The 27,759-nt window shown below is 34.9% G+C and overlaps 1 protein-coding gene across 1 annotated transcript in view; it reads left to right on the top strand.

The window, feature by feature from the left end:
* Positions 1–27,759, top strand: part of IPO7 (importin 7) — a 60,415-nt gene that overhangs the window by 26,509 nt on the left and 6,147 nt on the right. The window contains exons 5-23 of the mRNA XM_081266399.1: positions 2,344–2,500; positions 4,734–4,823; positions 8,806–8,900; positions 9,013–9,097; positions 11,259–11,393; positions 12,289–12,388; positions 13,207–13,283; positions 13,432–13,548; positions 16,973–17,062; positions 17,463–17,628; positions 17,928–18,088; positions 19,239–19,367; positions 22,018–22,084; positions 22,168–22,293; positions 22,963–23,060; positions 25,203–25,298; positions 25,767–25,987; positions 26,074–26,279; positions 27,483–27,689. Coding sequence (XP_081122525.1) covers positions 2,344–2,500; positions 4,734–4,823; positions 8,806–8,900; positions 9,013–9,097; positions 11,259–11,393; positions 12,289–12,388; positions 13,207–13,283; positions 13,432–13,548; positions 16,973–17,062; positions 17,463–17,628; positions 17,928–18,088; positions 19,239–19,367; positions 22,018–22,084; positions 22,168–22,293; positions 22,963–23,060; positions 25,203–25,298; positions 25,767–25,987; positions 26,074–26,279; positions 27,483–27,689 — 2,423 coding nt within the window. The remainder of the gene's footprint in view (positions 1–2,343; positions 2,501–4,733; positions 4,824–8,805; positions 8,901–9,012; positions 9,098–11,258; positions 11,394–12,288; positions 12,389–13,206; positions 13,284–13,431; positions 13,549–16,972; positions 17,063–17,462; positions 17,629–17,927; positions 18,089–19,238; positions 19,368–22,017; positions 22,085–22,167; positions 22,294–22,962; positions 23,061–25,202; positions 25,299–25,766; positions 25,988–26,073; positions 26,280–27,482; positions 27,690–27,759) is intronic.

Genomic DNA, 27,759 nt, shown 5'->3' on the forward strand with positions numbered 1-27,759 from the left:
TAAAAGAAAATTTTGTCTATAGACATTTATAGTTTGTGTAGTCAGACTAGAGAGTGCAAATGGCTTTCTTTCATAAAATGTTGCTGTTTTATCAACTCAAAGGTATAGGTAATCCTTTTTAAATATATGCCGAGTATAATTTCTTAGGATGTTAAAATAATGTCTAAAATGAGTTTTCAATTTTGTTAGTTTTTTAGTTGTAGATGGACACAGCATCCAATTTATCTATCTATCTATCTATCTATCTATCTATCTATCTATCTATCTATCTATCGTGCCGAGGATTGAATCCAGTGCCTCACAGGTGCTAGCCAAGTGCTCCACCACTGAGCTACAGCACTAGCCCTGAGTTGTCAGTTTTGTAAATAGCCTTACCAAGCATTAATGTGAACCTTATTTTTGATGATACTGGGAATTGAACTCAGGGGAGCTCTAACACTGAGCTACATTCTCAGACACTACCCCCCCCACCCCCACCCCTTGCTTTCTTTCTCAGTTTCTAATCTTCCTGTGTCCGTCTGTCTCCTACTTGTGGGGATCACTGAGATTACAGGCATGCACCCTGAGCCCGGATCTTTCTTTGTTAGCTTTCTGCCTGCCTTCCCTTCTGTGTTCCCTTCCTTCCCCTCTTTCTTGTCTTTCTTTACTCTCTCTTTCTCTCTGTTGGAGATCCAAATCTAGGGTCTCACACATGCAAGGCAAGCACTGTACCACTGAGTTATATACATCCCAGTACTGAACTTTTCTTTTTTTGTTTTTAAAGAGCCCCTCTTTTTTTTTTTTTAAGAGAGGGAGAGAAAGAGAGAGAGAATTTTTTAATGTTTATTTTTTAGTTATTGGCGGACACAATATCTTTGTTTGTATGAGGATCGAACCCTGGTCGCATGCATGCCAGGCGAGCGCACTACCGCTTGAGCCACATCCCCAGCCCCAGTACTGAACATTTCTTTGAAAATTTGTCTTGGTTCTCACGTCATCCAAATAGAAACAAAGAATATACATTATAAAACGAATCTTCATTTACTTTTAAAAAATGTACTCAGATATTCAATTCTTTTTTGGTACTGGGTTTGAACCCAGTGGTATTTATTTATCACTGAACTATATACACTCCCAGACTTTTTTTTTTTTGAGACAGGATCGACCACTAAATTTCTGAGACTGGCCTTGAACTTGATACTTGGGCCTCAGCTTCCCGAGTTACTGGGATTACACAAGTGTGAGCCACTAAGCCTGGCTCAGATGTTTAATTTGTAAATAGATTTTCTCTGAGAGAAGAAGGGTACAAACAAATAAAACTGAGACCATTGATGAGAACTGTTTTAAAGCAATTTAAAATAATCATGTATTCCAAAAAGATAAGCTTTGGTTATTAATTCTATAACCAGTAATTTGTATTTTACAAATCTAGTTTCCCTGATGTCTCCTTAGTAATAGAAACTGGAATTTCATTTCTATAATTTTAACCTATAAAATGATTATTTGATTTTTAAAAAATAAACTAACAGATCTTTTTAAAATTTTGTTAAAATGATAAGTAATATATACATAAATGTTCCAAGTAGGTCAGCAATTGTTTACCCATAATCCCTAGAACAAAGTAGAATTCAGAATTTTTTGGATTTTAGAAAGGTAATAAGGTCATCATACTAGTTAAATAATACTGGTACACAGTAGCACCCAGTAGTCCAACATATTATATATCTGCTGAAAAAATATGTGAATATTGACCCCAAATGGGATAAATGAAGATTATATATAGTTTGTTGAGTATTTTTTGTTGCCACATGGATGGTAGAACTTCTGATTTAACAATGCTTTTTAGACATTTATTTTCTGTTTTGTACATGCCATTTCTGCCTTAATTTTGTTTGTAATATGAATAACTTACTGATGGTAAAATTTAATTGGTTTTGTTTATTCATCAGCTACTACTGTATAAGTTAGTTTGTTGTAGCTCCTTATTTGTACCAGTATTCACACTTAGAGACTATATAGTGATTTGGATCTCATTTGGTTAGATTTATGCCTCCATGTGTAATACTGGGAAAGATATTTAACTTCAGGGACTCATTTCTCTCAGTTATAAAAGGGAGAATACTAATGGGGGACTTGAATATTATTGACCTCATTATAAATGTTCAGTCTATATTAGATATTCTGTTTTTGAGGTTTTATTCAAGTTGCTTTTGTTTGTGGTTTTGTTCCAGAATAGGTTTTTTCTTTTTCTAGATGGATTAGAAAGCATTTACTTATATTTGTGTAGAAAAACAGGTAGTTTTTATGTATATATAAATTGACGAAATAAATTCTTACAGAATTAGTTTGTATTCCTATCCACAGGTACAAGAAACCAGAAGAGCGGAGTCCATTGGTAGCAGCAATGCAGCATTTCTTACCAGTTCTAAAGGATCGCTTTATCCAGCTTCTTTCTGATCAATCTGATCAATCTGTCCTCATCCAGAAACAGATATTCAAGATCTTCTATGCTCTTGTTCAGGTAATTTGTATAAAGTAGATTTTATATATAAAGTCAGTCTATTAAAAATTAAAAATTAAAGAATTTTGGGCTGGGCCTGTAACTCAGTCACTCAAGGTGCTTGCTTGATGTGTGTGAGGCACTGGGTTCAATCCTTAGCACCACATAAAAATAAATAAAATAAAAAATAATTTTTAAAAATTTTGAAGAATATGAGTATATAAATAATGATTCAATGGATGATTTGCTAGTAAGATAATATTTGCCAGAATTAAAAGGATATAGCCTAATTCGCAGCATACATAAACAATCTCAAGTTCTCTTAAAAGTGTTCAGCACTACAAAAGTAGTCTTTGTTTTTTTTTCAAGGTCATAAAGTCTTGCTCTGCTGTCTATATTGGTTTTGAACTCATGGGTTAAAGTCATCCTTTTTCCTTAGCCGTCTAAGTAGCTGGGAATATAGAGAGCACCACCATTCCCACTTAAAAGAATTTGAGTCCTGGCCTGGGGATGTGGCTCAGTAGTAGAGCGTTTGCCTAGTGCACGTGAGGCACTGGGTTCGATCATCAGCACCACATTAAAAATAAACAAACAAACAAATAAATAAATAGATGTATTGTGTTCACCTACAACTAAAAACTAAATATATTTTTAAAAAGAAGAAGAATAAAAATTTGAGTCCAACTTGGTATGGATGCATGCCTGCAATCCCAGCACTCTGGATGCTGAGGTGGGAAGACCTTCAAGCCCAGGAGTTTGAGACCACCCTGGAGAACATAGCAAGACCAACAAAAAAAATTCATGAGTCTAAAACATATGACTTGATTACAGTTAAAAAATAATCTTTTGTATAATATTGTTCTTAATCTTCCTTGAATACAAAATAACCCACTATGGTATTGGTTGAATTTGTATTGTTAGTGGAATGTAATTACTTTTAAAATAGATTCTTAAAATTCAAGTTCTGCTTTTTTGTGTCATGTTGTTGCATCTTATCAGGATCATTTGGTTCAAGTCATACCATTATTAAAAATCTTAAGACTTGTGATTACACCTCTCCTAAGATGTAGTTGATTTTTGTTTTGTGTTTTTGTGGTACCGTGGGATTGAACTACATCCCAGTTCTTTTTATTTTTTATTTTTGAGATAGGGTCTTTCTGAGTCTCAGGGGCTGGCCTCAAACTTGTGATCCTCCTGTTTCTGCTTCCTGAATAGCTGGGATTATGGGCATATACCACCACACTTGGCTTTCTAGGTCTTTAAAGATATTCTAATCATCTCCCAGTCTGGATCTTCCTTACATAATTCTTCAGTTAAATGCCACTTGAATGGAAGATAGCTGTAGACTTTTCATATTTTCCTCGCTGGTATGATCACAATTTTAGATTAAAATAATCCTTGAAAATTATCAGAGCATAGGACAAAATAAGTATGTTATCCTCCGAACTCATTCTCTTAGCTTAGCACATCCTTATATCAAAATGTCTCACTTGTGAAAATAGATGCCTTAAAATCCTAAATAGGATATTTATTTTATCAGCCTACTGAAAGGATGTATTCCAGGGATGGAAGAATGAATGAGCAATAAGAAATTAATTTTTGCGATTACCTCATTAAGAGAGAGACCTGTAATTATCTTTGGGGATCCCAGAGAAAAGCACTTGATAAAATTAAATAACAATGCCTGCTTTAAAAAAAACAAAAGCAAAAAACTGTTTGAATTATAAAATAGAAATTTCCTTAACTTGATAAAAAGTATTTACTAGAAATTTACAGTAAATATCATACTTATATATGAATATAAGATTTAATCCCAGGAAGTTGGAACAAGACAAGGATGTCCATGGTCACTGCCAGTGTTTTCCATTATAGATAAATAATCAAAGAAATTTACTTATGTACTAATAGGAATACGCTGATTGAATGAAATACTCTTACAACAGGGTATGGTGGCCCATTACTGTAATCTCAGCAGCTCAGGCGGCTGAGGCAGGAGGATCATGAGTTCATAGCCAATCTCAGCAACAGTGAGGTGCTAAGCAACTCATTGAGATCCTGACTATAAATAAAATACAAAAAAGGATTGGGGATGTGACTCAGTGGTTGAGTGCCCCTGAGTTCAATCCCTGGTAGCCCCCCTTCTGTTAAACAAAGAAATACTTTTACATGGTATTGTGTGAAGAGTAAATGGAAGTGGAATAGTAGAATTTTCTTTAGTAAGATTTAAAAATATTAATTTCTGATTTTTATTTAGTATACACTGCCACTTGAGCTGATAAACCAACAGAACCTGACAGAATGGATAGAAATTTTGAAGACCGTTGTGAACAGGGATGTTCCTAATGTAAGTTTCTATGTGTTATTATATTACAAAACATAAATATTTAATAATATCTTGGATTTTCACTGATAGTTCCCATAACATTCTTTATGAACTTCTGTAATTCATGATGCAGTTTTTTCTAGATACATGGATTTCTTTTGTTTATATGTATACTAAGTAAATTGTGAAAGGTTATTTCATATATTATTGGTTAAGTGCTTGTGTGTATTTGCTTATTTCATCCTAATTTTTCTGTTTCTTAATTTCTCTGTTGTTTATGGTACTGGGGTTTGAACATTCTTGGCAAATAGTTTATCACTGAGCTATATCCCAGCCCAACTTCTCACTTCTTAACTAGATGAATTTAGGGTTAGCTGGGTGTGGTGATGCAAGCCTATAATCACAGTGACTTGGGAGGCTGAGACAGTAGTATGACAAGTTTGAGGCCAGCCTCAACAATTTAGTTGACATCCTATTTTAAAATAAAGAATTTTTAAAAGAGATAGAGGTATAGTTTAGTACTGCGTTCCACTCGTCCCCTCATCTTTATGGCTGGATTTTAGCCCAGTAATTTGTCAAACATCTGTGGACAGAGGGAAAACCTGATTCACAAGTTGGCAAGACATTGTACTTACATTATTATTATTTTTTTTTTTTTTAAAGAGAGAGAGAGAGAGAGAATTTTTTAATATTTATTTTTCAGTTTTTGGCAGGCACAACATCTTTGTATGTGGTGCTGAGGCTCGAACCCGGGCCGCACGCATGCCAGGCGAGCGCGCTACCGCTTGAGCCACATCCCCAGCCCTTACATTATTTTTAAAAAATTATAATTTATGACATAAAATATATCCATTTACCATGTATAACATAGTGGGTTTTGGTACAGAGTTGTTACATTTTACATTTTATCATAAGTTTTAAAATTACCATAATATTTTTATATAATCTAATTTTTATTTTCCACATTTTTTTTTTAAAGAGAGAGTGAGAGAGAGATAATTTTTTAATATTTATTTTTTTAGTTTTCGGTGGACACAACATGTTTGTTTGTATGTGGTGCTGAGGATTGAACCCAGGCCTCACGCATGCCAGACGAGTGCGCTACCGCTTGAGCCACATCCCCAGCCCTATTTTCCACATTTTTTATTGGTGTATTATAACTACACATAGTGGTGGGATTTGTTGCCACATATTCATACATGTATATAATGTAACAATATGATTTGGCCAGTTTCACTCAACTGTATAATCTAGTGTCAGAGAAAGTAAATACAACTTGTAAATACAAGTTCCTCCTGAACAATTAGTATGATTTAGGTTCTATTATATATTTTGCTTATTTGGTCCTCAAAATAATCCTTCTGGCTTTTATATTAAACTTAAGTATGGGACAATCATGTAACTTCTTAGTCAGTGGAATGTTTAATAATTGCCTAAAGAAGACTAGGTTCTTATTTTGCAGTTTACTTATTTTTTCCCCTGTACTGGGATTGAACCCAGCGTCACAGCCATGCTAAGAGACACTTTTCCACTGAGCTATATTCCCAGTCCTTATTTAAATTTTTTTTTTTTTTTTAATATTTATTTTTTTTTTTAGTTCTCGGCGGACACAACATCTTTGTTGGTATGTGGTGCTGAGGATCGAACCCGGGCCGCACGCATGCCAGGCGAGCGCGCTACCGCTTGAGCCACATCCCCAGCCCCCTTATTTAAATTTTTATATGTGTGTGTTGTAGTCCCCCCACTCCCAGTACTGGGCTTTGAACCCAGAGGCACTCCACTACTGAGCTACATATGTTTTGTTTGTTTTTTTTTTTTTTTCATTTTGAGATAGAGTTTCACTGAGTTCTTAAGGCCTCAGTAAGTTGCTGAGGCTAGCCTTGAACTTGTAGTCCTCCTGCATTAGCCTCTTAAGTTGCTGGGATTAGAGGCTTCTGCTATTATATTCAACTAGTTTGTTTTTTAAAGATTTGAATCCGTGCAGAAGACAAAATATTTTCCCCCTCCATAGGAAATCAGGTTGGTGTGTATTTTTAATTGGTACAAAATATAAGTAAAATGTCTTATATATTTTACACCTTTTTGTGGTTTAATTTATATTCAGTAACATTCACCAGATTATAAGTAAATAATTTAAGTGGGTTATTTCAGTTGTATGATCAGTATAACAGTCACCCCAGAATGTTTGTTCATGGCTGGTTCTTATCATGTTTTATTGATTTTTGCCTTGTATATTTCTTTTCTCTTTTTATTTTTTTTAGAAGTAATTGAATACAATACTTTTATTTTATTTATTTTTATTTGGTGCCTTTCACGTGCTAGACGAGCGCTCTACCGCTGAGCCACAACCCCAGCTTCTGTCTTGTATATTTCTTTTTTAAAAAATATTTATTTCTTTTTAGTTTTAGGTGGACACAATATCTTTATTTTACATTTATTTGGTGCTGAGGATTGAACCTAGTGCCTCATGCATGGTAGGCGAGTGCTCTACCACTGTGCCACAGCCCACAGCCCTAAAATATTTATTTTTTAGTTTTAGGTGGACACAATATCTTTCTTTTTATGTGGTGCTGAGGATTGAACCTAGTGCCTCATGCATGGTAGGCAAGCATTCTACCACTGAGCCACAACCCCAGCCCTGTATATTTCTTGATATACAAGTAATCGTATGTTTCTTCTTTTGCTTAATATATTAATGAGATTCATTCATATTGTAAAGGAGATTGTTTATTTGCTGTAAAATATTATCCCTTTATGTAGATATACCTTAATTTATGATATGTTCTCATGTTGATAGATAATCAGGATGGTTTTCACATATAAGTATTTTAGATAGAACCAAAATGAACATGTTTGAGACTTTTTTACTAATTTCCAAAATGACTTTGAAAGTGGTTGTAGCATTGTACTCTCTGGCAATATATGACAGCTTCTTCTGTTCTTAATTCTTATTTTTCTATTAGATCAGTGTAACAGCTCATTATTTGAATGGTTGAATAGTAGTCTTATGAAAGTGATGTGATTAAACGTTACCGTATTAGTAAATATTTAGGTTCTTTACACTTTTTTGCTATTATGAATAGTATTGTGAATATTCTGATATCAAAACTAGATTTTGGGGGCTGGGGATGTGGCTCAAGCGGTAGCGCGCTCGCCTGGCGTGCGTGCGACCCAGGGTCGATCCTCAGCACCACATACCAACAAAGATGTTGTGTCCGCCGAGAACTAAAAAATAAATATTGAAAATTCTCTCTCTCTCTCTCTCTCTCCTCTCTCTCCCCTCTCTCACTCTCTCTTTAAAAAAAAAAAAAAAAACAAAACTAGATTTTGGAAATGGAGTCTCTTATGTCCTTCCCATTATGAACTATTCTGATTTTTTTTTTTTTTTTTTTTTTTTTTTTGGCGGGGCAGGGAAGGGGAGGGTACTGGGGATTGAACTCAGGGTCATTTGACCACTGAGCCACATCCCAACCCCCGTTGGTATTTTATTTAGAGACAGGGTCTCACTGAATTGCTTAGCGCCTCACTTTTTACTGAGGCTGGCTTTGAACTTGCAATCTTCCTGCCTCAGCCTCCAGAGCAGCTGCAATTCCAGGGGTGCACTACTGAGCCCTGCTGTTCTGGTTTTGATTAAGATACTATTGTCTGGGCTGGCGTTGTAGCTTAGTGGTAGAGTACTTGCCTAGCATGTTCAAGGCACTGAGTTTGATTCTCACCACCACATATAAGTAAATAAAATAAGTCCATTGACAACTAAAACAAATTTTTTAAAAAGGTACTATTTTCATTGGCTTGACTTTATATGATTAAGATCATGGCTAAAATTGTTGATTTTAATTGTCTATAAGAGTTTTTAAAAGCCTTTAGATTAAAATAGGGGTCAGTGCTTTCTCAAGTCTGATCTATTGCAAAAGGCCAGCATTAGAAGCACATGCACATGCACAAGCTTTTCCTTGTAGATAGTATTATCTTTTATTAACATTAAATAAATGTTTCTTTAAAGGAAACTCTTCAAGTTGAAGAAGATGATAGACCTGAGTTACCGTGGTGGAAATGTAAGAAGTGGGCTTTACATATTTTAGCAAGACTTTTTGAAAGGTAAGCTTTTCTCTGATTTGGTGATTTCAATTTATTTTTTAAAGCTTTTGTTTTTATAAGTGCAGATTTAAAGGATTATAAAGAAATAATGGGCATGTTAATGTTTTGTTAGATATGGAAGTCCTGGCAATGTTTCCAAGGAATATAATGAATTTGCCGAAGTATTTCTGAAAGCATTTGCTGTTGGTGTCCAACAAGTAAGTCTCAGATAAGTTTTCCTAAGTAGAAATATTTTACTTTAAAGTTAATTTCTTTCTTGCTTATTTCTAGTTTTCTTTCCATCTGAAGGCTGCATGTTTGAACCCTATAGCAATTCTCAAACATTTTTTTGGTCTGAGGACTTCTTTCTGATCTTTAAAACATTACTCAGGAGCGTTCATTTACAAGGTTATACTCACTGATATCTATCATTATAATTGAAAACAAAATTGAATAGATAAGTGGGGCATGATGGCATACACCTATGGTTCCTGTGACTTGGAAAGAAAAGGCAAAAAGATCACTTGAGCCCAGAAATTCAAGACCAGTCTGGGCAAGATCCAACAACATCCATTTTTACATTTGAATATAAAAAATTTGTCTTTAGTAAAAAATAGCTGTTTTCCAAAATGAAAATGTTTTAGAAAGAGGACTTATTGTTTCTTACACATTTTTTTTTCATAAAATCTTTAATAGAAAGGACCTAGATATTTACCTGCTTCTGTATTCAGTCTGTGTTAATTCACTATGGTTGACATTAAAAACAAAATATTGGCCTCACAGGTATGAAGTTGAAAAATGGAAGTGTAATAGACTTCAGATAATTATGGAAATTCTTTAAAATCTCACCAAAATTTGACTACACATTTCTTCCAAGTTCATTGCAATATGGAGTTTCTAAAGTGGCTGGGTGTGGTGGTACACTTATATAATCTCAGGCTGAGAGAAGGATCACAAGATCAGAGCTAGTCTCAGTAATTTAGCGAGGCAACTTAGTGAGACCCTGTCTCAGTACTTAGACAGGTCTGGGAACTCAGTGGTAAAGCACCCTGAGTTTAATCCTCAGGACCCAAAACAATAATAACAAAAACCTTTTAACAGTGAATATTTTCCATTAAAATATTTTGGTGTATATTGCAGTCTGAGTCTCTTATTTACACACGATTTTATAACATCTTGGACTTGTCATTTGGAAAGTGTTTATTCATTGAGTTAGTGCAGGCTTTGCAAATGTCATCACCTCACTGTACAATTTCAAAAGAAACCATGCTTGTTAATATCACCACTAGTCTTAGCATACATATCCTTTCTGTTGGAAAGCTCTCAAGCTAATGGTGGTGAATCCAGGATGCCTAGAATTCTAATTTTTGCTTGAAAACTGAAATTTAAACAGTAAGATGTTGTCAGTTATTTTCTTTCAAGTGTCAGGATTATTTTGTTTATTTTAGAGAAAATTCTGCCATATGCACAAGTCTAATAACCGTAATTTGTTTTTTAGTTCTTTCTATCATAAAATTGTCTTTCATGCAATGAGTAATTATTTTAGTTTGCCTTTCAGTCTCAAATAGCTTTTCTTCCTACCTTTGTACTTTGTAATATGGCAGGTGACCTCTATGTGTACTTTCTCATTTAATAATTCAGTAATTATAATTTTTTCTTGTTCATCAGAGACATTCTTAAGGAAAACTTGTTCTACATGTATGTGGTTTAGTGCTACTTCCTTGATTCTTTTAGGTATCAAGGAATTTTAGTTGATTGATGCAAATGTCAGCCCCTTTTAAAAAGAAGGGCATATAGCATTTTGGCATTATTATGAAATAGCTTTAATCTGTTGGGTCCTCTGATGAGAATCTTCTTAGGATTCACAGAAGTCTGAATCATAATGAAAATTGATGTTGTGAAATATCAATTAGAGTTAGAACTCTTGACCACAGTTAAATAGGTGAGTAGTTTGGTAGGTTTTCCTAGAAGATGCTGAATAAGACAGGGCTATCCCAGAATATTGTGTTAATTCAATAGGCAGCATATGTTTTTCATTGTATACTGAATCAGAAACTAGGCCTTTGATATATTTTTACTTAAATTTGTTTATGAAATAAATGCCTTGGGAGTAAATGTGTTTCTTCACATAATTTCAAAAATTACTACTTATTAAATGAATTTGGTTGTTAGTTTTAATGATGATCTGGACATTAAGGTAAATGTCATATTGGGCTGGAGATGTTGCTTAGTGCTAGAACACTTGTCTAGTATGTGTGAGGCCCATGGTTCAATCCCCAGAAATGCAAAGGTAAAGAAATGTCAGATTATTTTATTTCATAAGTGGTTAATTTTTATTTGAACTTCAGTTTTTGATGGAACTTTTTTTCCCCCCCAAAGGTTTTATTGAAGGTGTTATATCAGTACAAGGAGAAGCAATACATGGCTCCTCGAGTTTTACAACAGACATTAAATTATATAAACCAAGGAGTTTCCCATGCCCTTACCTGGAAGAACCTGAAGCCTCATATACAAGTAATATTTTTGTACCTGCAATGCTTTTCGTAAATATAATAGAAGTAACATTAATTTCCACAAAGTTTGAAAATTTGTGTTTTTTAATTTTTTTTTCCTATTGTAGTTCTGTTGATTACTTTGATTGTATACTAGTAAAAGGAGAGATTGTTTTCCAGGATAATTGGCTGACCTACTATAAGTAATTTATTTGTTTATTTGTTTTTACAGCTGCAGGATTTCAGAGACTTAAAATTTTAAATTGAATTCCTTCAGAATACTTAATGTGTACCTATATATGCATGTCTTATTTTATAATCACTTCTTACAGAAAAGGTAAAAACTTTTAGTTGATCTGGAAGTGCATTAGTAAAGTTTGGATTAAACTGTAAAACACACCAAGTGTTGTGGTGCATGCGTGTAATCTCAGGAAGGCAAAGGCAGAAGGATCCTAACTTTAAGGGCAATCTTGGCAATTAGTAAAATCCTATCTCAAAATCAAGAAAGGACTGGGGATATGGCTCAGTGGTAAAGCACTCCTGGGTTCAATCCCCAGTACAAGAAAATAAAATTCGTGTCATATTTGGCGCACACTCATAATCCCATCCTGTCTGGAGTTTGAGACAGGAGGATTGTAAGTCAGGAGGATTGTAAGTTTGAGGCCAGCCTCAGCAAATAAGTGAGGCCCTAAGCAATTTAGCAAGACCCTGTCTCAAAACAAAAAATTGAAAAGCATTGGGGATGTGAATCAGTGGTTAAGTGCTCCTGGGTTCAGTCCCTCGTACCAAAATAAACACACACACACACACACACACACACACACATAGTTATTTATTTCTTTTAGTACTTAAAGGAGATTTGTCAGTTGAAATTTGAAAGCTGAAGGCTATTACTTTTCTTAATTTTTAATTTGCAGGGCATTATCCAAGATGTTATTTTTCCATTGATGTGCTATACAGATGCTGATGAGGAACTTTGGCAAGAAGACCCTTATGAATATATACGCATGAAATTTGGTGAGGAATTTTAATTTTTAGAAACAATATGTCAATAGTAAAAGTTAAAGTGATTATCTGTAGCAAACCTAAGTGATGTTATAGCTTCATCTTTGGTTCTTTCAAACAACAGTTTATCCCTTCTTAAGATGATTCATTAATTATAACATGATAATTTTTATTTTTAGGAGACATAAATTGTAGGTGTTAAATTATTTACTTATGAGGATTGCATGTGCTTCTGACACAAGCCAAAACTGTTAGATAGTCAAGATTACTCCTTAACACTAAGTGTCTAACCTGTGCTTTTGGATCCAATGTCAGTCATAATATGTGAGGGAATTAAAAAGATGCATAGTGAAACCTGGAGTAACATGTACTTCCTGCATAAAACTAAAGAATTATAATTTGGCTAATGTTGAGTTTTTGTCCTTTTTCCTACCAGAATACTCTGTACTTTTGCCAATCCTATTTTGAACATTCCCGTAGTGTTTTGTGTGAAAGAATGTTTTAGGAGAATTAGATGTGTTACCATTTAATTTGTTTAAAAAGATTAAGATTAATTTTCTTGTTTACTTTATATCAGATATAGAAAATTTTAAATGCCCTTTTTACACAGCATAACCTATAAATTACTTATTATTAAATTTAAAAAGAAATTTTTTTAGTTATCAATGGACCTTTATTTATTTATTTAATGTGGTACTGAGATTTGAACCTAGTGCCTAACACATTCTAGGCAAGCGCTCTACCACTGAGGTACAACCCCATCCCTGAAAATGTTTTTTGATGAAATTAAAATTATTGTTTTCTATTGTAATTTTAAATTTGTTTTCCAGATGTATTTGAAGATTTCATTTCTCCTACCACTGCTGCCCAAACACTTTTGTTTACAGCTTGTAGTAAGAGGAAAGAAGTAAGTTATTTAATTTGCAGATAACTTTTGCTACAGTACCTAAAATCTGTTCAGATATACTCAGTTACAAATGCCAGACATGTTAGTCATTTGTTAAGTGTATTTTTAAGGAGCATTGGAGTAAAGTATTACTTATCTCTCAATCTAGGTACTACAGAAGACTATGGGATTTTGTTACCAAATTCTTACAGAACCAAATGCTGATCCTCGAAAAAAAGATGGAGCCTTACATATGATTGGCTCTTTAGCTGAAATACTTCTGAAGGTATTTTTTTTTTTTTGAACGTGTGTCTTATGTAGGTAGTTCATTTAAATTAACACGTTTATTGAGGTACAGTAAACATATGATGCAGTTTGCCCATTTAAAGTATACAGTTCAGTGGTTTTTAGTTATATTCAGAGAATTATACAATCATTACCCCTGGATAATTTCAAACATTTTCATCAATCCCAAAAGAAACCATGTGGACATTAGCAGTCTTTCCCCATTTCATCCCAAACCTCCTAGCCCTATGCTGCTCTTTGTGTACAATTGCGTCTGGATTTGTTCTGGATATTTTATATAAATGGAGGTGTAATGTATGGCCTTTGGAGTGTTTTCTTTCATTTTGTATATATGCAGGGTTCATAATGTAGCATTTGTCAGTTCTTTTTGTTGGTACATTTTATTGAAATTTTGCATTTCATTTGTTCATTCATCAGTCGGTGAACATTTGCTTTGTTTCCACTTTTAAATATTATGAAAAGTGCTATGAATATTTGTGTACAATTTTCTATGGGGATACAGGTTTTCATTTCTTTGGGGTATGTACCTAGGAGTTTAAATTGGTGGTTATAGTCGAGAAACCACAGTATTCTTTTCCTAGGTGGGTATAGCATTTTATGTTTCTACCAGCACTGTATGAAGGTTTTCATTTTTCCGCATTCTTACCAGTACTTATATTCTTTTTTATTATGCCATTTTAGTTAATGGAAAATGACATCTCATCATGGTTTTGATTTCCATGTTCCTGTCGGCTAATAGTATGAGAATCTTTTTTTTCTTTTTTAAACAGAGAATTTTTTAATTTTAATTTTATTTGTCAGTTTTTGGTGGACACAACATCTTTATTTTATTTTATGTGGTGCCGAGGATCAAACCCAGCGGCCTGCACATGCCAGGTGAACGCATTACTGCTTGAGCCACATCACCAGCCCAGTATGAGAATCTTTATTGGCCATTTGTATATCTAGTCTGGAGAAATGTCTATTCAAATCATATTTCCCTCTTCCCTTTTATTTATTTATTTATTTTTATGTATCATGCTTACATCTTTTTAAACACCTTTATTTTATTTATTTTTATATGGTGCTGAAGATCGAACCCAGGGCCTCACACGTGCTATGTAGTGCTCTACCACTGAGCCTCAGCCCCAACCCTTTCTCCCCCTTTTAATTGGATCATTTTTTAAAAAAATATTTTTAGTTTTACATGAACACAGTACCTTTATTTTGTTTAGGGTTTTTGTGGTTTTTTTTTTTTTTTTTAATGTGTTGAGGATTGAACCCAGTGCCTCATGCAAGTGCTCTACGATTGAGCCATAACCCTAGTCCAGGTCATTTGTTTTTTACCATTGATTGGTTAGAGATCTTAAATACTAGACACTTGCTTGCTTGGTTGCTTATTTATTTATTTTTGCCTATGTAAATGCTCTATTAGCTTTCATGATCAACTGAGATACAAAAACAAAATTATGGTTTATAGATAGAGTTTAGATTTTGGCTTATTGGCTTAGAGTAGTTGCTTAGAGTAGATATTATCAATATAGATTCTATAAAAATATGCTCTTTTATAAATATGATTTGCAAATATTTTCTTCTGTTTCTTAGGTTATCTTTTCATTTCATGGATGGTGTCCTTTTTTTTTTAAACAACCTTTGTGATGTGGGGGATTCAATCCATGGATACTCTACTCCTGATCTTACTTTTTTTAAATTTGGCCATCCTTTTTTTCTTTATAATTTGAGACAGTCTTGCTCTGTTCCCAGGATGGCCTGGAACTTGGGATCCTCCTTAGTCAACCTCTTGACAGCTGGATTTATATGTCTGGGCCACCACATCTATCTCCCTTCGTGATGTCCTTTAATGTTTCAATAGGATTTTGATACGATATCCAATTTATCTACATTTTCTCTCCTTGCTTGTGTTGAAGATATTTGTTTTCATATGAGGTTTTGTGCCCATATACCCACTAGCTACTGGCATACTGGGGTTTGAACCCAGGGATGCTTTACTACTGGCTGTGTCCCCAGCCCTTTCTATTTTCTTTGAGACTGGGTTTCACTCAGTTATCCAGGCTAGAACTTGCAGTCTTCTTGCTTCACCCTCCTGAATTGCTGGGATTACTGGTGTGGCAACTACATCAGGTTGAGTTTTGTTCTGTACATATTGCAGAATAGTTGTTAAAGAATGTTTTTCTTCTAAAATTTATGGATCTTTAGGACAATTTGCAAACATGAAACATCCATTTGCAGGCTAGGCACCTCATGATTTTGTCACAAATATTGTGGTAAAGAGTAACAAATCAGATTAGTTTGTGTTTAGAAACCTGAATTCAATTATTTACATTGTATATGACATAAACAAGATCTACATTTTGTTTTTCCTTTGAAGTTAGTAAATCTACTCCAGATGTATGTAAATATTGAGAAATTATACCTTTCTTACTACCAGGAACCTTACTCCACTGAATTCATCACATTTTTTGTTTTATCTACTATGCCTTTATGGTTACATTTTATATTGGCATGGCACAATTAACAAATCCAAGAAATTAATATTGTTGTATTATAATTCACAGATATAATTTTATAAGTTTTCCCACTGAATCTTTAATGTTCATTTGATGTGCAGTTCAAGGAATTCTTCTAAAACCATTATTAACCATTTGGGAAATATTGAATTTTAGATTTATGAAAGTATCTTATTTTGGTGGTGGTGCAGCTACTGAGGATTGAACTTAGGATGCTTTACCACTGAGATACATCCCCAGCCCTTTTTATTTTTTGAGACAGGGTCTTGCTAAGTTTCTTAGGCCTCAAAAAATTGCTGAGACTAGCCTTGAACTTGTGATCCTCCTGCCTTAGCCTCTGAAATTGCTGGGATTACAGGTGTGTGCCACCACTCTTTGCTCAGAAAAACGATATCTAGTTTATTAGTTTGAGAGCAGGATATTTCTCTAGCTATATATGATCAGTTAGATACTATACAGAGAGGTTGTTTCGTTAGAAAAGTTTCGTGAGACAAAAGTAAGAAGTAAAGTTAACTTTGTTGTCATTAAACACCATTTTTATAAAAAATTGGTCTAATAGCTTGTTTGCCATTTTGTTTTTAAACTGTGGATTGGGCAAGGTAGGCCTCAGTAATCATATTGAAATTTTTATTTTTTGTGGTGCTAGGAATTGAATCCAGGACCCAGCACAGCACATGCTAGGAAAGTACTCTAACCACTGAACTACACTCCCAGACTTCTAATTACTTTCTAATGAGGTGATTTTAAACATATAAGAATGTATTGGGGCTTTGGTTTCAAGGGGTCAGAGGATTAAAGTAAATGTATGTTATGACATTAATAGTCAATGTTCTATCTACTTGGAAATTGAAATGATGGTATTTGGAACTATATCCAAATAATCGTTTATATTTACAGAAAAAGATTTATAAGGACCAGATGGAATACATGTTGCAGAATCACGTATTTCCTCTCTTCAGCAGTGATCTAGGCTATATGAGAGCAAGGGTATGTTTCCAAGCTGTAGTATTTTATATATGTATATCCTGTAATAAATGACTGTGGGTTTTTACACTTAAAAGTTTTGAATGTTTTACTTCAAAAGCTATGTTTCATGTAGGATGTCTGTTTAATGTAAATCTTTAAATGGCTGCTATAATGTGTGCATGGTTTTCATCTGTGTCTGGTAGCAATGTCTGTCTGTGTTTTGCATTCAGATCTTGCTATCCACACAAATGTATTGTAGCCAAAGAGTAACTTGGGATCATAGTACTGGTCTAGTGTTGTCTCTTTGGACATATCTACCACTGGCCAGCCTCCAAATTCCCACACATTGAACTCTAAAAAGATATTAGCTTGGGGGAATTTGGTGTATGATATTTATAGTCATTGTGCTGTTTTTTTAAAGGCTTGCTGGGTACTTCACTATTTTTGTGAGGTGAAGTTCAAAAGTGATCAGAATCTCCAAACAGCCTTAGAGCTGACAAGAAGATGTCTGATTGATGATAGGGAAATGCCTGTAAAAGTGGAAGCCGCCATTGCACTTCAAGTGTTGATCAGCAATCAAGAAAAAGGTAAAGGATTTGCATGTGAAAAATACCGAATTTCTTTTTGCCTAATTGTACAATTCTTATTCTTAGGAAGTTAACACCTTTTTTTTCTTCTTTCTTCTTTTGTGGTGCTCTGGATTGAACCCTGCATCATGCTTGGCAAGCACTCAAACACTGAGATATATCCCCAGTCATATCATACTTCCTTTTTATGTGAAAGTACTCTTTTTACATGTTGTGTCAGGTTTCTAAAAGATATAATTGTTTTACAAAAGAAGGGTTTGTGTTTTTTTTTTTGTTTTGTTTTTGTTTTTCTCTTACAGCTAAAGAATACATCACACCATTTATCAGACCTGTAATGCAGGCCCTTCTTCATATTATAAGAGAAACAGAAAATGATGATCTTACCAATGTAATTCAGAAAATGATCTGTGAATATAGTGAAGAAGTTACTCCTATTGCAGTAGAAATGACACAACATTTGGTATGTTTGGATTACCATTTTTTGTAAGCATTTAAATTTAACTCATTTAATTTTCATACAGACCTGGGTAAAGATTATACTATTTTACAGATACAAAATATAACAGGTAAAAGTTTAAATAACTTGCCCACATTGGATATGGTAGGGCTTGGATTTATAAGTAGGCCTCCACAGTACTCTTTGTTTTTTAATTTTTTTATGGTCTTGGGGATTGAACTCTGGATGTTCAACCACTGAATATCCAGTCATTTTTAATTAATTAATTAATTAATTTGTAATTTTTTCTTTTGAGGCAGAACCTTGCTAAGTTGAACAGATTGGCCTTGATCCTCCTGCCTCAGCCTTCTGAGTAGCTAGGACTACCAGGCTTTCACCTTTGAGCACAGATTTAGCCAGTAATATTAATGAAAATATTCATAATATTGAGTACATTCTATAACTTGTCTCCTTTTTGAGAAAGTGTGAGTAACTGGAGCTCGAACCTAGCTAGGGTGCTCTACCTCTGAGCTGCACGCTCAACCCTTTTCTTTTACTTTGCTTTGTTTCATTTTTCAGTTCTGGGCATTGAACCTGGGGGCGTTTTACCATTGATCCATATCCCCAGCCCTTTTTATTTTTTATTTGAAACAGGATCTTGATAAGTTGCTGAGGCTGTTCTCAAACTTTTGGTCCTCCTACATCAGTCTCTTACGTTACTGGGATTATAAGCATGCCATACTGTTTGCCCAGGTTTTATGTCATTTTTGAGACACGATCCTGTTAAATTGGCCAGGCTAGCCTTAAAACTTGAAATCCTCCTACCTCAACCTCCTGGGTCATTTGGATTACAATTGTGTATCACTGCACCTGGCCACTTGTTTCTTTTAATCTTCACAGTGTTTCTGTGAATTTCCTAAATTGTTATGTCAAGAAAAGTCTAGGAAAGGAGTTCAAGTAAGCTTGTTTCAGGTCACCCTATGAGTGATGGAGCAAGACCATTTGATTATAGAGCCTACACTGTTAATTATTCATTAATTTGGAGGCATTGAAGTGTTGCGGGCAGGGCAGGGTGGGATTGGAGGGGGAAAAAAACACCTGCAAACTAAAATAGTGTTAAGACTACCTTATAGTGTTTAATTGACAAACCTAAGTTGCATTCTATTGGGTCTAGGCAATGACGTTTAACCAAGTAATCCAGACTGGTCCAGATGAAGAAGGAAGTGATGACAAGGCAGTTACTGCCATGGGAATTCTCAATACCATCGATACACTTCTTAGTGTAGTTGAAGATCATAAAGAGGTAAGAAATGATTCATCCTGGAATAGGTTTTATGCACTATCATTTTACACTGAATGTGCTATAATTTTTGGAGGGCATGACCTGAGATGACTCTATAATCATCCCATCTACTTTGACTTTGCATTTTTAGTTAAAAAAAAAAAATGTTTTGGTAAAATATGTATAACATAAAATTTGCCATCTTAGCCATTTGTAAGTGTACAGTTTACTGATATTGAGTGCTTCAAATTGTTTTGCAAGCATCAACAGTCTTTCTACTTATCTTTTTAAAATATATTTTTATTTATTTATAGTTGTAGATAGACACAATACGTTTATTTTATTTTTATGTGGTGCTGAGGATTGAGCCCGGTACCTCATACGTGCAAGGCAAACACTCTGCCACTGAGCCATGATCCCAGCCCTTCTTACCTTTTTTTTTTTTTTTTTTTCCGGTTGTCTTTTAGAAAATTAAGGGAACTATAATCATGGATTTTTAAAAATTGAATTATTTCAAACATCCAGAAAAAGATAAACCATAGAGAAAACTATAGCTGATACTACCTAATCACTACCAAATATTATTGCATTTAATCATTTTTATATTACGTTTAGATTTTACTTTCAGGAAAAACAATTTCAGATGATTTGGGTTTTTTTGTTGTTGTTGTTGTTGTTTATTTTATTTTATTTTTTTGTGGTGTGGAGTGTTGCATGCATGACCTTGTATATGTAAGGCATTTTGTCTGCTAGTGTGCTTACATACAGCCCCAGCAATTTCAGTTAGATGTAGTTGAATCCCTCAGGGGATTGCTTCCTAATCTCCTTTCCCTCCTTCTGTTCTTCCTCTAAAATTAATCACTGTCATGAATTTGGAGGAATAAATTTTGGTGTAGATGTTTCTATAGGTTATCTTATCCATAGCTGTGTGTTTTTAGATCTCTGCCTTTTGAAGCTTGAGATTTCCAATAAACCATTGTTGTATTCCCTATTAAAATAGAATATAGGCAGAAGACATCAGAAATCTTATAGCTGCTTTAACAAGTAGATTATTTTGAGGAATTGAAGATGTATTGCGGGGCTGGGGATGTAGCTCAAGCGGTAGCGCGCTCGCCTGGCATGCGTGCAGCCCGGGTTCGATCCTCAGCACCACATACATACAAAAAAAAACAAAAAAAAACAAAAAAACAAAAGATGTTGTGCCCGCCGATAACTAAAAAATAAATATTAAAGTTCTCTCTCTCTCCCTCTCTCTCTCTCCCCCCCCCTCTTTCTTAAAAAAAAAAAAAAAGATGTATTGCGGGCTGGGGATGTGGCTTAAGCGGTAGCGTGCTCGCCTGGCATGCGTGCGGCCCGGGTTCGATCCTCAGCACCACATACAAACAAAGATGTTGTGTCTGCCAATAACTAAAAAATAAATAAAATAAAAAAATAAAATAAAATAAAGAAGATGTATTGCATAATATGTATTTGAAATGGCTATTTTGCTTCTTTTTTGGGGGTACAGGTACTGGGATTGAACTCAGGGGCACTGGACCACTGAGCCACATCCCCATCCCTATTTTGTATTTTATTTAGAGACAGGCTGTTTCTTAGTTGCTTAGCAACTCACTTTACTAAGGCTGGCTTTCAACTTATGATCCTTCTATCTCATTCTCTCGAGCTCCTGGGATCACAGGCACGTTGCATCGCACCCTGCTCTTATTATAATTTTGAGATGTGGTCTTGCTAAATTGGTGAGGCTGGTCTAGAACTTGGGATCCTTCTCCCTCAACTCTTTGAGTCTGTGAATGGAGGCATGTACCACCATGCTCAGTTTATCTCCTTCTATACCTGATTAGTAGGAAAATATTTAATCTCCAGAATGTTCTTTTAACATTCTGATGGCTGTCAAAGATTTGTGGTTCTATTGAAGGCCATACTGAAAATTAATGAGGAGTCAGTTATTTTCTATTAATTGTGATTGTGACGGGGAGCCCGAGTTCATCTCCTTGGTTCACTGATATAATTTGAAAAACAGCAGTGACTTCAAAATTATTGAGATTGGTAGCAACAATGACTTCCTTCAGATTATTTCTCTTGTAAGTGTGATTTTTCAGTTACCTCTGGACTGAAGGAGTCAGTGCTTAACACACAAAAAAGTACCTCTAGGTACCAGGAACAGTGACACTTACCTGTAATTCAAGCACTCAGGAACCTGGGGCTGAGACAGGAGGATTGCAAATTCAAAGCCAGCTTCGGCAAATTAGTGAGACCCTGTCTCAAAATAAAAAATAAAAAGGTCTGGGGATGTGACTCAGTGGTTAAGCACACCTGGGTTCAATCCCCAGGACCAAAAAAAATCAAAACCTATAGGTTCTCTTCATCGTAGTTATATTGCATATCCCAATTTGCAAATTATTACCTTTCAGTTTTTAGTAGATGAATCAAGTTATTTGTGTTTTTTCATTATTTGTGTTTTTCATTTGTGTTTTATCATTTTTCAATGATATTTCATCAAATTTCATTCTCAGATTGGTGTATAGTTTCATAATATGCATGTCAATTCATAACAACATGATTTAACAATGTGCTTTCATATAGAAATGTAGTGGGTTATTGTATATTATCTTAATAATTTATTAAATGTGCTGCAATTCCATATGATTTTTTTGTCCCCCTTCTTTTTTAGATAACCCAGCAACTTGAAGGGATCTGCTTACAGGTCATTGGTACTGTTTTACAGCAGCATGTCTTAGGTATCATTACACATATTGTACTAAGAATTTAGTGCCATTCACATTGGTAAACATTTTCCTAATGACTTAGTATTCTCTTTTAGAATTCTATGAAGAGATCTTCTCTTTGGCTCATAGTTTGACATGTCAACAAGTATCTCCACAGATGTGGCAGCTACTGCCCCTTGTATTTGAGGTCTTTCAGCAAGATGGCTTTGATTACTTTACAGGTAAGTCTAATTAGCATGAAAATACTGAAAGTTTCGCCTTTCCCCGTGTTGATTGATTCATTTATAGCTTATCATTTGGTTATATACTTTTAAATGCTCCAACTTCTTCATTGGTTGGGTAAGTTATCATTAGTAGTTAATGCTCAAGGACAACACATAGTATTGATTTCTGTTTTATATTTTGACTTAGTTATTTTAGGTTTGCTCTTTTAGTGCCCCCATAGCTATTTTATGTATGATTATTTGTGTGTTTGTTTTACTACTAAATATGAAGGAATACAATTAAGAAATAGGTTCCTTTCTGCATTAAAATTGAATACATCTTTACTAAAATTGAATGACAGAAAATGGGCGTCATGATGTTTACTTGTATTCCCAGTGTCTCAGAAAGCTGAGTAAGGAAGATAGTAAGTTTGAGGCCAGCCTTGTCAAATTTTAGATCACCCTGGACCAAGTTGGGAGACCTTGACTCAAAATACAGAGGGCTTGGGATGTAGCTTAGTGGTAAAAACTCCTTTAAGTTAAATCCCCCATACTAGGAGTTTAAAAAAAAAATAGAGAGATCATCTGATTTCACAGATTTGCCCTTTTCTAAGGAAAATTTTCAGAAGCAAAGATAAAGCATTTGTATTAGTAAACATGTATAACTGATGCTTTTTATTAATACAGACATGATGCCTCTTCTGCATAATTATGTAACAGTTGATACAGACACACTTCTATCTGATACCAAGTATCTTGAGATGATATACAGTATGTGCAAAAAGGTAGGTCATTTTAAGGTAATATTAGATCTTACAAGTTTGCTCCTATACAATTATGAGGATACATTTGATATCACATTATGAAAAACATGGTGAGCACGTGGGTCTGATAAAATCAAAGGGTTTAAAAGCTATGAACACTCAAGCATGGTGATGCACACCTATAATCACAGCAGCTTGGGAGGCTGAAACCAGAGGATTATAAATTTAAGACTAGATTCAGCTAGTAAGTGTGGGAGACCAATCTTACATGGGACCGATTCACACTCCCCTCGCGGCTAGGTGCTGAGGCATTCAGTCACAGAAATGTGGCAGCGCTTTTCCCACCCTTCATGGGGTGTGTCTTACTACAGCCCCTTGGGTGGACCTACACTCACCTATTCCTTTGTAATATAATCCCTTGCCCTGATTAGGATAGAATCTTCCATGGAAGTGCCTTATGTGGGTCACCTTCTCTTACTGTGCCCTTGGGTGTGGCCTACCCAGGTGTCAGTCAACCTGCTGACAGTGAACATCATGAAGATAGACTCAGCCCTCTGAAACCTGACCCCTTACCTCATTTAAATAACTTTCCTCAATAAAAAGGGTCAGCGCATGCTCTCCCTCTCTCTCTTTCTGCGGACCCTTAAGGTCAGAGGAGCCATCACAGCGACCCCAAACAAAAAGATATTTGTGTCTCTTGTGTGGTTATTTTGTACAGCCCAGTCAGCCCAGTTTTACTGGAGTGACCCCTGAGCCTTTTAGTCTCGAGAACAGAAACCCAGCAAGAAAGGCTCTAAACCAAGTAGTGAGACATGTAGCTCACAAGTAAAGCATCCCTCAGTTAAATCCCCAGTACACCCCACTCCCTGGAAAAAGTTCAAAAAAACTTTGTTTTCTAGATTACCTAGTAATGACTTTAGCATGCATATGTCTTCTGTATGGCTTCTGACATTTACTTAGAGTTACAAATGTTTTGATTTTTAGAGTGTCTGGAGTTTACTTTAACTTAGTTCTGTGGAAACTAAAGAAGGAAAGAATCAATAGCTTGAGATTTTTTGAAAGAATCAGGAATAGTAGACAGATGTTTTGTTTTGTTTAATTTTTTTTTTTTTTTAGTTAGAGTCAGATAGAGATGTATAAAGGAAAGAAATACTTGGAGATTGTAGGTTTCTAGAGGCTAGAAAGTAAAAATACTATTCTTACAACAAGGGTAGGGGGATAAATTTTTACTTACAGTTTGATTGGGGAGACATGTGTTTAAATGGGGCGCTGGTGATATAATTCATACTATTTGAATTTCTAACAGTTTTTGTTAAGAAGTAGCACCACAATAAAAAATGATTTTGCTGCCAGGTATGGATGTAATTCAAGCTACTGATGAGATTGAGGAAGGAAGATTGCTTGAGCCCATGAATTCAAGGCCAGCTTGGGCAACAACCTTAGTGATAATCTGATTTACGAAGGGGAAAAGTATTTTTGTCAAGAAGGTTTTAGATATGCTTGTCTTTCACTTAATATTTTTCCCTTTTGACCTCTTGTTCATACAGTAATTCTTTAGTTGTGTTATTCATTTATTGCCAGTTATCTTGTCTATATTAATATTATGGTAAAAGAGATAATACTCTTACAATCTACTTTGTTATTCCAGAACACTTATCTGTACATTTAGAGTTTTCTAATGTTAAGTACCATGTCATGTCCATATTCTTTAGTTCTTGTCTGCCGTTTATAGGCCAGTGGTTGCCATCAATAGGATATTTCTTCCTCCTTCATCCTACAGCACCCCAACTCATCATTTTTCATTTTTTGAGACAAATGTTTTGTCTACAAATAGCAGCATTTGTGTAATTCTTAACAGAAGAGTCAGTACCCTGAGAAAGATTAAGTGTTTTAGCTTCTACCTTTGTGTGAGAAGGTACTGGTTCATATCCTGTTTTAATCCAGAATGGCATTTCAGGATAGATGCTTTGATCACTAAGAGCAGGACACCAGAAGGCTAGACTATTTGACAAGTTTAAGTCCTCAGGTGTTGTAGTTTAGTCTCTACAATGAACATTGTAATCATTCAGAACTACTCAGAAAGGAAAGGAAAGGAAAGGAAATAATTTCTGATGTAAACATTTTCATGAAACCTTCTTGGAATTTATATTCTTTGTTGATCAGGTTCTTACAGGAGTTGCGGGAGAAGATGCAGAATGTCATGCAGCAAAATTGTTAGAGGTCATCATTCTACAATGCAAAGGGCGTGGCATTGACCAGGTCAGTGAGGGTAACTGTGTAGGTTGCTGAGATTGAATCCACAGCCTCAGGTATGCTAGGCAGACAGTCTACTTTTGAATTTCATTTCATTCCCAGCCCAAGGCTAACTTCTAATGCTTTTATTTGGAACTTCAGAGAATAAATCAATTTTTTACATCTTTTTCTCCTTTTGGCATTTACAATATATTGTGATACACTGTTGTGTACCATAGCATTTATTTTCACTGTTGGTGTAAAATTTAACCAATATATATTAATGAACATATATTTAATATGTTGAAAATACAGGTATTGAAGTTTCATGTGTACTTTGTTATGCTGGGTAAATATTGGCTTAAGATTTCTGACAGCTTTAGTAATTAAATGAGCCTAAAGGGTTAGTTGAGGTAACAGTTAAGTTAATATGGATAGAATAGTTAGGGTGCTATTCATTTCAGTCTTGGACTACCTTGTAATCTTTCTTTACAGTGCATTCCCTTATTCGTGGAGGCAGCTTTAGAGAGACTGACAAGAGAGGTTAAGACAAGTGAACTTCGAACAATGTGCCTGCAAGTTGCAATTGCAGCTTTATATTATAATCCGCACCTCCTACTCAATACCTTAGAAAATCTTCGCTTCCCTAATAACGTTGAACCAGTTACAAACCATTTTATTACACAGTGGCTTAATGATGTTGACTGTTTCTTGGGGTAAGTAACATGAATTGGACCTTTATGAAGAACTCGTTTATTTAAGAAAATAGAGGAAAATTATTTTTTTTATATTATTTTTTTAGGCTTCATGACAGAAAGATGTGTGTTCTTGGCCTCTGTGCTCTTATTGATATGGAACAGATACCACAAGTTTTAAATCAGGTTTCTGGACAGATTTTGCCAGCTTTTATCCTTTTGTTTAATGGATTAAAAAGAGCATATGCCTGCCATGCAGAACATGAAAACGACAGTGATGATGATGATGAAGCTGAAGATGATGATGAAACTGGTAAGAGATTTGTGGTGAATTTCAGCAACACATATATAGTTAAAAAACTACTGGACTTTTTTCTAGTCCTTCTTCCAAAATTTAGGATCATAGCCGGATGCATTTATAGTTGTTCATTCATAGAAAGACTTCCTTATCTCAGAAGAGTAGCAAAGTCTTTTAAGGCAGAATTGTCATCTATGTTTCCTATAAGAGGGAAGTTCCAGGCATTATAGTATGCAATCAATAAAAGATGGTTACTCTGTATTTGTTTGGCATAGCAAATATAGCAAAGAATGCATAAGTGATATTAGAAATTATTGCTATTGATGGGTGGGGTTGTGGCTCCGTGGTAGAGCCCTTGCCTAGCACATGCAAGGCCCTGGGTTCAATCTTCAACACCACATAAAAATAAATAAATAAAGGTATTAGGTCTAAGTATAACTAAAAAATAAAAGAAATTACTGAAATTGATTCAAGGTAAGATAGGCATTGCAGTTTCTTTTCTTTTTCCGCAAGTATTAACTTAGCGAGTCTTGTTTTCCATTTTGGCAGTACCAGGGGTGCTCTACCACTGAGCTACATCCCTAGCCCTTTTTTATTTTTATTTAATCTCACAAAAGTTTCTATGGGTGAGGTTGGAGATGTGGCTCAGTTGTATCGCACCTTCCTTGAGGCCCTTGGTTTGATTTCCAGCACCCTGCCAAAGTTTCTATGGGTATTACTCAAACTATATAATTTTTTATTGGTATTTAGTTTGAATTTTCATACTAGAAGGCCAAGAGCATATCATGGGCTGCAATCTTCCTTCAAACTAGGTGAGGTGGCTCACACCTATAATCCCAGAGGCTGAGGCAGGAGAATCGAAAGTTAAAAGCCAGCCATAGCAACTTAGTGAGATCCTTTTAAAAAAAAAAAAAACAGGCTGGAAATGTGGCTCAGTTGTAAAGTGCCCCTAAGTTCAATCCTTGGTACTCATACTACCCCTTGCCCCCCCCAAAAAAAAAAAAAAATCATCTCTGGTGTTTAGAATAACAAGACATGGTTGGGTTTCTTGGACATGCATGAGAAGTTATTATTCTGTCTGTTGCTAGACATGTGTTTAAACACCAATTCCTGGAACTTTTCCTTGACTTTATTAATGAATTCTAATTCGCTGAAAATGGTAAGAGATTGTCACTTTGAGTAACAAACTATTTCAGTATTATATTTATGACTTGGCAGAGGAACTAGGGAGTGATGAAGATGATATTGATGAAGATGGGCAAGAATATTTGGAGATTCTGGCTAAGCAAGCAGGTGAAGATGGAGATGATGATGATTGGGAAGAAGATGATGCAGAGGAGACTGCTCTGGAAGGCTATTCCACAATCATTGATGATGAAGACAACCCTGTTGATGAGTATCAGATATTTAAAGCTATATTTCAAAGTAAGTCAGCTTATCACATATAGAACTTTCATTAAACAATCTGTCCCTTAATGAAGAGATTAATTAAAGT

The sequence above is a fragment of the Spermophilus citellus genome (assembly GCF_964194105.1).
Source record: "Spermophilus citellus genome assembly, chromosome: 2".
Lineage (NCBI taxonomy): Eukaryota > Metazoa > Chordata > Mammalia > Rodentia > Sciuridae > Spermophilus > Spermophilus citellus.